The 8,697-nt window shown below is 40.9% G+C and overlaps 2 protein-coding genes across 3 annotated transcripts in view; both read right to left on the bottom strand.

The window, feature by feature from the left end:
* Nucleotides 1–62: 62 nt before the first annotated feature.
* Nucleotides 63–6,050, bottom strand: LOC134192056 (PH domain-containing protein DDB_G0287875-like). Of its 2 annotated transcripts, none has more exons than XM_062660733.1 (7): nucleotides 5,975–6,050; nucleotides 5,483–5,620; nucleotides 5,299–5,403; nucleotides 3,223–3,558; nucleotides 2,731–2,865; nucleotides 1,043–2,218; nucleotides 63–608 (listed from the first exon to the last, which is right to left on the bottom strand). In XM_062660733.1, exons 1-7 carry the CDS (start codon nucleotides 5,981–5,983, stop codon nucleotides 138–140), a joined length of 2,370 nt encoding a protein of 789 aa, XP_062516717.1. In that variant the 5' UTR covers nucleotides 5,984–6,050; the 3' UTR covers nucleotides 63–137. The 2 variants fall into 2 exon arrangements, with proteins under 2 accessions (XP_062516717.1, XP_062516716.1); XM_062660732.1 differs by lacking the exon at nucleotides 5,975–6,050 and adding an exon at nucleotides 5,712–5,964.
* A 1,047-nt stretch (nucleotides 6,051–7,097) lies between these two features.
* LOC134192109 (metal transporter nramp1 homolog) overlaps nucleotides 7,098–8,697 on the bottom strand; it is a 5,259-nt gene continuing 3,659 nt past the window's right edge. The window contains exons 8-11 of the mRNA XM_062660801.1: nucleotides 8,690–8,697; nucleotides 8,493–8,551; nucleotides 8,395–8,433; nucleotides 7,098–8,171 (exon numbers count right to left, since the gene is read on the bottom strand). The exon at nucleotides 8,690–8,697 is cut by the window's right edge and continues 62 nt beyond it. Coding sequence (XP_062516785.1) covers nucleotides 7,443–8,171; nucleotides 8,395–8,433; nucleotides 8,493–8,551; nucleotides 8,690–8,697 — 835 coding nt within the window. The 3' untranslated portion in view covers nucleotides 7,098–7,442. The remainder of the gene's footprint in view (nucleotides 8,172–8,394; nucleotides 8,434–8,492; nucleotides 8,552–8,689) is intronic.

Raw genomic sequence — 8,697 nt, 5'->3', positions numbered from 1 at the left:
GACCAAAGGGTGGAGATCCGTTCACACCTACTCCTCCACAGCACGTGAGACAGCACCAGCAATTAGAAACCAACGCCCTTTAATTCAGTGCAACCCGAGTTCGTCATAATATATAGTCCACTATAATCTACACAATATCACTTCTTAATGCTGGACAAGGCTGCCCGCGCAAGTCTCAAAATCTCAGTAGCGTTTTTCTTCTTCATCTCCGCCTCAGCTCGTTCTTGTTTGGCAAGCTCTCGCTCAAGCACAGCTTCTCTCCGTGCTCTTTCAGCATCAATATTTGCCTTGTGAGCCTGACGAAGAATCTCTTTTGCTTTGTCTAAAGCTGTTTTAGGATCAGTTGCAGACTGTAAGATGGAAACCACATCAGCTGTACATATGTCCGCTGAATCTGGACCGTTTAGTGTGGCCGTAGAAGCTGTCTGCACGGGAGACGAAGACAAAGCGCGAAGTTTGGAGGCTGCAAGCTCCACTTGCTGGTCAGAATCAAGAGGTTTCGGTGGCTCCTCAGTCACCACCTGTTTCTCTTCAGATTTTACTTGTTCCTGATCCTCACACTTCACTGGTTCATTGTCAGTCATAGATCCCTTTGATTCGACGTTTGTCTGATTGAGAGCGAGAATTAGAGTTATCACAACACTACAAGTTACCCACTAACTATTTGTATGACCAAGATACACAAACAATGCCTGGTACAGGCCACTACATCCACCACTAATTCTATATAACTACTGCACACACAAAAATGATCTTTCCTATAGATGTTAACGAATTAAACAGCCCAATTTCTGTATATAACACCTTGCCCATTGCTGATGAAACTATAGAAAACAGCAATTAAAGCCAAACTGATAATATTTCAACTACGCAAAGGGTATCTTCTTATTTATATCACAATAGAATGGTAATGCAACGGAGAAATTCCCCTACTTGCCAGCTTGCCTTTCCAATCCAAAAATTAGACACATTAGGATACACTTACTGCATTAAAACAGCCATTTCATTATTATAAGTGGTTTCCCCACTCTCGCTATATTACCTTGACTTCTTTTGAATGACGATGTTTAAGCACCTCACTGTTCCTCTTTTTCAGTTCTTCTTTCACGCATTCCTTCCCCGTTTCTTGCACAAGAGATTTTCTTTTAGCTTTGACTTCATCCTTCACCTCTGATTTCTTCCTGCCTTGTTCTTCACTAACAGCAGCAATTACTGTTGACACAGTTGTGTTAGATGTTTCAACTGTTACAGTAGAAATCATAGGATTTTCAGGTAACGATTGATTTGTTGAAGCTTTCCGATCTTCAGAAACAGCTTGGTCAGTTGCTGCTTGATCAGTGTCCTCATGTGATACACTTTGATTACATGATTCTGATTCCACGGGATTTTCTGAAACAGCACAGTTCTTCAGTTCATTGTGATCTTGTGATGCAGCTTGATCCTTTACCGTATCTTGATTCTCATATGCATCTCTCTCACTGTCTTTCACCTCTTCAACATGAACAACTTCAAAACCCAACTCCTCTGCAAGTTCACCACTTCCTGACTCACCCTCTATATTCGCACTGGCTGCTGCAGTATTTAAACTGTTGCTCACTGTTTCCCCCTTGGTTTTATCTTCTGGCAATTGTTCTTGTTCTTTCTTGTGTTCATTTAATGTTCCAGACTTGTCATTTTCAACACCTTTTGTTTCCCTTTCCTCTTCCAGTTTAGAGTTTGTTTCACTTCCCTCTTCTTCTACCTCCATTTTAACCAGATCAATTGATGACTGATTCTCATCCTTTCCAGTCAACTCATCTTGAACACCATCTGCCAAATTGATTTCTGTTGTCTCTGTATTTTCCTCTTTAATAGACTTGGCAGTATGCAAGGCAGCTTCAGGATTTGTGGTCTTAGTGGTTTCTGTCCGGGTTCTACTTCGAGGGATAGGCTTAGGCTTAACAGGTACTGCTGGTAAGGCACTAGTCGAGACAGACGAGCCTGAATTTGTTTTCGGCAATACTGGTTTAGCTGGGGTTCTTGGATTACGTGGAGCTGGCTTTGGTGAAGGTGCGTTGTTGCTTCCCTTATCTCTTGATCCAGTACTTGGAGGCTTCATGGCAAGTTTGGTTCTAGTTCCAGGACTGCTCTCACCTGGTTTAAGGGCTTTAGGAGGTGGAGTTGGTTTAGGTCGTTTTGATGGAGGTTCTGCTCTGTCACTAGCAACTTCCCTACCAGCCTACAAAAACACAATACAGACATAGCCACAAGTTGATACCAACAAAACACACAACATCCTAAACTAATTAATTTACCCATAATACAGTTACTCAATCACCACCAACTATGCCTGTCTGCCTACTCATCTGTGCCCTATAAGCATAACTGTGTTACTGTCACTATTCAGAACTCGAGATAGCCAAACTAGGACAGTCGACTGTAGTCTGTCCATTTGTTAGCATGTCTGTTGTGTGTCTGTCTGTTGTGTCTGTCTTCCTGTGTGTCCTTTCTCCAGCCGCCTGTCTACTTGTTTTTATTCACTCATTGATGTTTCAAAAGCCATATAATCTACCCTTTAATCAATGTCACACCCCTTCCCTTGCTTGTCCATGATTCTGCTTCTATGTGTATTAACTTCCCTCCCTCTTCTTCAAACTACAATCCAACAAGTCCTATCCTATAGTTGGTTCAGTTGCTGCCCTGTCAATAATTCATACTACATTAAAATCTGCAATGAGAACAGTTACGCACAAATATATTGGTTGGAGCTACACCAGCATCTATGACTCTTCGCTGTCGTGTAGGAGGTCGTCGACCTTGCTGTCCTTTTGAACGATCAGCTGTCAGATGAACAAGTGGAGTACCAGCATTAGCTTCGGCTGAAATCTAAACACAACACGTATAAATTAAAGCATGATGCATTAATGGTATTATGAGGTACAGTCCATCCCGGCTAATTTCGATTCTAGAAAATTGCAATAACTGGCACTAGGAAAGTCACAGCAACGTGCTAGTGCTGTGTACCAACATAATTTTGAATCTCATTTGTGCCACCCTTCTCAATGGGAGTTAGATAAATATCGTGCTAATTCCCAGTATGTTAACTGAGCTGCCTTGGCAGAGGTTTGTGCTCTTGAAGTGCTGTCTAGTTTGTGAGAAATTCATACGTCAACTACTAGTCTAGCAGCCTACTTGTGCACAATTTAATCACTTTACAAAGTGAACTATAAACTCACAACTCACCACATTCATAGATTCTCCATCCACCTGCACTGGTGTTGGCTTAGGTTCTTTTTTGTCTTTTTTTGATCCTCCACCTCCTCGGAATCTAGTCAAGATGCTACCCCCAGGCTTTAGATGCTTGTTACCTCGGCTAGAATTGTCTGCCGACTTGTCCTCTAATGGTGATGGGCTTTTTGTAAGAGCTAGAGATTTATTAGGAGTGGTCGACCTTTCAGGAGATGTGTTGCTACCACCAGGGTTCATTTCACATTGTATGGCAGCAATCCACTCATGCATTTCAGCTTCACTGTCTGCATACATGAGATAGGATCGTAACGTGTCACCATCGTTTGTAATCTAAAAGCAAATGAAGGCTCTCACTTATCAGATAGTGGTTATTAGAAACAAAAACAAAAAATACAAGAAAAAGACATTTGCAAGCAAATTGACCAAGATTACAAATAGAGACATAGACAGCAGCAAAAGACAAACATGAAGACACATAAACACTAATACATAAATTTCATGTCAACAGACAAATCAGTAGACAGACAAAGAGAGAAACAAACAGATACTGTAAAAGAGGAAAATGTAACGAGAAAAATTAACGATTTTCCAAAACAACATGTTTGCACAAGTTTGTGGCAGAAAAGTTAACGATGTGAGTACAACCAGTTCTAGTATGCAGAATCCACGAGACAACTTATCCACCGCACTTTTATTTCCGAACAAAGTGCATGCTTGCCAATTTGTGTCTTCACGTCCTCCTCATACCTGGCAATACAACTCCTCTTTCTTCTTCAGCCACTGCTGTCACTTAGGGCACGTTTCTTTAGCCTCCACCGTCTAATCCGGATTAGGTGGTGGAGTTCCTGCACGTTTCTTTTAGCTCCACCGGTGGAGCTGGTGGAGCTCCACCAGCTCAACCAGCTCAACCAGCCTTTTGCTGGTTGAACTGGTGGAGGTCCGGTGGAGGTAGATCACTGCACATGCTCACTGCTATACAGAATCAAAGCCACACAATCAAAGCTACCAGTTAGAAGCAAAAGCAACATCTTGGTGTCGTCCAATAAGTCAGTGAACAGGGAAACTGCAAATGCAACAATAGCCATGCACGTAGAGCAAGAACGATCCATTTCGCCATATTATCTGAATGCGCATGCTCACCTCCACCGGCACGTTTCTTTATTCCACACTAATCCGCCTCCACCGGAATACATCCGGCTAATCCAGTGGAGGTCCACCACCTCAACCGGATTAGTCGGTGGAGAATAAAGAAACGCGCCCTTAAAGTGTTGATTATCTCTTCAGCCACTGCTCTACCCAGCAGCAAGTGCTCTCTTCCTCACTGGTCATCGTCGCTAGCCGTAGTCTGCTGAAAATACCTCGTGACACTACGACACACCTCAGATGTACACTCAGCAAATCTGAAGAGGTACACTTCCACTAGTCTGGGATACTACTACTGTAGTAGAGACAGTAAACTGCACACCCGCGAGGTGCATTTTGACAGCGATTTAAAAGTTAACGATGAACGATTACTTTCGTTAAAACGTCAGATTAAATTCCTTGTTACATTTTCCTTGTTACATTTTCCTTTTTACATTTTAGCTAGCCAAAATGATATTAATACCCTGGTACTTTGTGAAGACAGCTACACATACTACCACAGCCACTAATTTACTGGATTCGTTAGTGTAGGTTATGAACTTTGCAAAACGCACCTAAACGTTTCAACCATACCATATTAATACACAGGGAAGGCCAATAACACAAACAGACAGTATATTATTTATGTATGACAAACAGATAGACAGACAGCTGCACGTTACTACCAATGAGGGAAGGGGTGGTTAATTGATGGTGGCAATTTAACCACCTTATCTGCTGTTGAAAGCACGTGATTTACACCCTACAATGCCACTATTCAACGAAAATGCGGAAAATCATAGAACTGCAAATATCTCCCACACGAAAATTCATTTCTCAAATCTGACGCAGAGCACTGAGCGGTTGCAATCACTTACTGTATACTAACCAGCTTTACACACATCAAGACCACATCCATGCAGCACGTACACTCAATCGTCAACCGACCTGCGACGACGACAACTGAAACGCATACGGACTCTTCTTACAGTCAGGCATCTGAATACAGCGATCATAGTCAGCAAGACAGACGTCGTTCTGTGGGTGCTTGCTCTAGTAGACAACACAGCCACACGGATTCGACAGCCTCTTCATTTTATATTAAACACACAAATACATAGATAATTCATACATCCTTAGCTTTGTAATAGAAGAGATAATGATGGTCCAACACCATCCATCGTTTCTGCCAGAAACCGGACCCTCCTTCCTTATTGAGAAATCCCGTCTTCGCCGGACAAGGAAACGCGTCTGCTGCTGGACCCTGCGGCTAGAAAAACCAAGAGAAAACGATTTCAACTATAGATTTCGAGTCACAAGATTCTTGTTGAGCTATCAGATCAGGAGGATCCCAGAAACACCTTTCCGGAGCTCCTAGTGCGAGATCTTGCACGTGGAGCGACATCGGGTTTGCTTTTCGACAGGCAAAGCAGTGAATCGTCGAGCTGAGTGTCGTGGCCTTCGCCTGACGTGACAGTCTGTGCCATTGCAGCGCTAGCGGTGAAACTAGAATCGCGTTAGCGACTCTTACGTTGATATCTCATTACGCGAATCAAAGCCACACAAGTTGTGAGCAAAAATAGTTGTTTGTTTACTCAATTGACAGAACGGTTAGAGATCTTACTTTGGACATTGCTGCGTCTCATCACCAGTCTCCTGCAAAGTGTTATCCTGCTGTCAAACCCAGCCCACAATTGCTCTGCGCATGGACAACTTATGTTATACACGTGGTCATTCGCGTGTTCCCCACATCGCGGTAACTGTGCACACTGACTGTACTGTGTGATAATTTCTCAAATTAACCAAATTAACTAATAAAAAAAGAAAAAATTGCAGACGCTATATAGCTACGAGGTAAATGCCGCTACAAAATAGTAAGGTTTGAGCATCCACTCTCATTTAGAAAGGACAAAAAAGAAGAGCTGGCTACTGTATTTAAAGAGTAAACTAGAACAATCATTATCTTGTCTGTAACCAACTGGATTTGTTCTTTATTCCAGATTCACACCGCTAGATGGGCTAATGACTTTGAATAGATAATTGTATTTATTAATTACTTCCTAATTAATTAATGTAATAAACATCTGTTTGAGTTAGGAAGCAACCATGGTTTGTCTAAGTATAAGCCAACTTGGACAAAATTGTCAAGTGTTTGTTTATTCACTATATTTACACAGCTTGTACAACAACTATCTGCTTGCATTTACAACATCACTGCTGTGATACAATCACGTAAATGCCATTCATCAGAATGGTTTCCGATTGTAGATAAACTGTGACAAAAATAAACGTAGTGCTTTATTGGCCAGTTGTGATGTTAAACATTAACCAATCAATTTACATAATTTATACCATGTGATCTAACACCAATATGACAATCAATGCTTGCTATATGAATATAGCAATAGCAGGGCACAACTTTTGAGCTTACTGTATAGATATAGCAAGCATTGTATCTACAACAAAACGCCATAATAAATATGCATGTTCATCACGCCATAGTTATATCCAGGAAAGACGACGGCAGAAGTGGATTAGGGTTGAAACAAATATTTTATAAGGGAAACTCAATCCTCAGTTCAGCTGGTAGCATGACTTGCATGTAAGTAGACATTACAATTAAATACCACATCCATATCATAAAATTTCTAATGTAGTTTTTGTTCAATTTGTGTTCATGTACGTTTTGGCATTTCCTGTTTACCCTGGGCCCGGCCTCTAGAGAGCGTACTGCATCAAGAGTGATCTGATCTGATGAGGAATATGATAGTAATGTAATAGCATATAAATACTCAAACAGTCAAAATAATGCTATATCAGTGTAAAGTCCAAAATGTGTCCAAATCACTGGTTTGGATTACTAAGAAATACAAAAGTACATAAACGTTATTCATGATTGGCTAGTCCAACATAAAATGTTCTCTCATATGCAACACAACACAGCATTCACATAACTGTATTGTGAACACTGCTACCAACTGCCAAAAACTCACAACATCTCCTTACCACTAACATATCCAAGCAAAAAACTAAGAATCCACATGTAGTTGTCAGTGTTCACAGTGACACTCTCATTCCCAACACTTTCAAAGTCAACTATCCCCTCCATCTTTGCTTTCAGTGTCAAATAAAGACTGAACTTGAGCATCTTTCTTACAACACAATGCTCTAATATGACATACCACGTTAGCCCATATCCAATCTTGTATTCGAGCAACCAAGCTTGGACCAAGACAGTAATACATGACAATGACAACATACACTGGAAAGAGAATTCCTGTTAAAGCATCTTCCCAAATTTTCCTCCCACTTGTTTGGCTGATGACCAAATATCCATTTACTCCCATGACAACCAGCCCAAGAAACCAAACAATAGCTGTCATCCACCATTTGTTTTTAAATTGACCCATTACACGTCTAGAATTTGTCAGATGTAGAATTGGTAGCAGGGCAAATGGCAAAAGCAAACTTTGCTCTACATTTAAAAGTTCATCCAGAATATCCAGATAAGAAGCAAACACCGTAGCACACAACACTGTTGGAACCATTGCAATAGATCGAGTAAGCAGCACACGTTTCCAACGAGGCCACTTAATTCCAAGAAAGCCTTCCATAACAAACTGACCAGCATATGTTCCAGTCATTGTGGAACTCTGTCCAGCAGCCAGTAAACCAATTCCCCATATAATCCAAAAAGGACTTCTAGAGCAATGTGTAGATGGTGGTGCAGTCGTAGAGTTGCTTACCAGCATTGACATAACGGATGCATTACTTGAATTATGATGGCCCACATGGCAACCATAATTTTTCAGCTCATTTCCCTGAATCACAGAGCTGTCATAATCATTTTAATACATGCAGCAACACCTCGCATGCATTAACAATAAACAATACATGTAAACAATAGAAATGTCTGTTGTCAGCATCTGTTCAAAGCCATCTCTTTAAGTAAGATATCAGACAATACGTACGTGCACTAGATCCTTCATGCTTACAAATCAAAAATTCAATTTCATTCACATTCGCAGACAATACACGACTTACCGCTGACACAAGAGTAATGTTGGGGTTTGGATAAAACATCTAGAGAATATCAAACAACCATAAACTACACAATTTTGGTTATTCACACTGAGACGAACCTTTGCAAAGACACATACTACAAATAAGTTGATCACAAAGGATACTGTCAACGCAATGGCTACAACAAATCAAACATACATATCAGTTATTTTCAATTCCAACATGTGTATGTAAATACATATTGTTGCCTTGTCTAAACGTTACAAATGCAATTTGCCTCTTCTAAACATTACAAATGCAATTTTAGCTGACTTACCAGATTCA

The sequence above is a fragment of the Corticium candelabrum genome, chromosome 16, assembly GCF_963422355.1.
Source record: "Corticium candelabrum chromosome 16, ooCorCand1.1, whole genome shotgun sequence".
NCBI lineage: Eukaryota > Metazoa > Porifera > Homoscleromorpha > Homosclerophorida > Plakinidae > Corticium > Corticium candelabrum.
This window is presented reverse-complemented; position numbering and strand designations above follow the sequence as displayed.

Bases quoted from the DNA above. Each gene is read 5' to 3' on its own strand.
- LOC134192056 (XM_062660732.1), bottom strand. From the start codon at position 5,837: ATGGCACAGACTGTCACGTCAGGCGAAGGCCACGACACTCAGCTCGAC. The intron at 3,559-5,298 runs GTCGGTTGACGA...ATTTGCTTTTAG, and splicing joins TTCAGTTGTCGTCGTCGCAG to ATTACAAACGATGGTGACAC. The intron at 2,219-2,730 runs GTGCGTAACTGT...GTGTTTTTGTAG, and splicing joins TAGCTCCAACCAATATATTT to GCTGGTAGGGAAGTTGCTAG.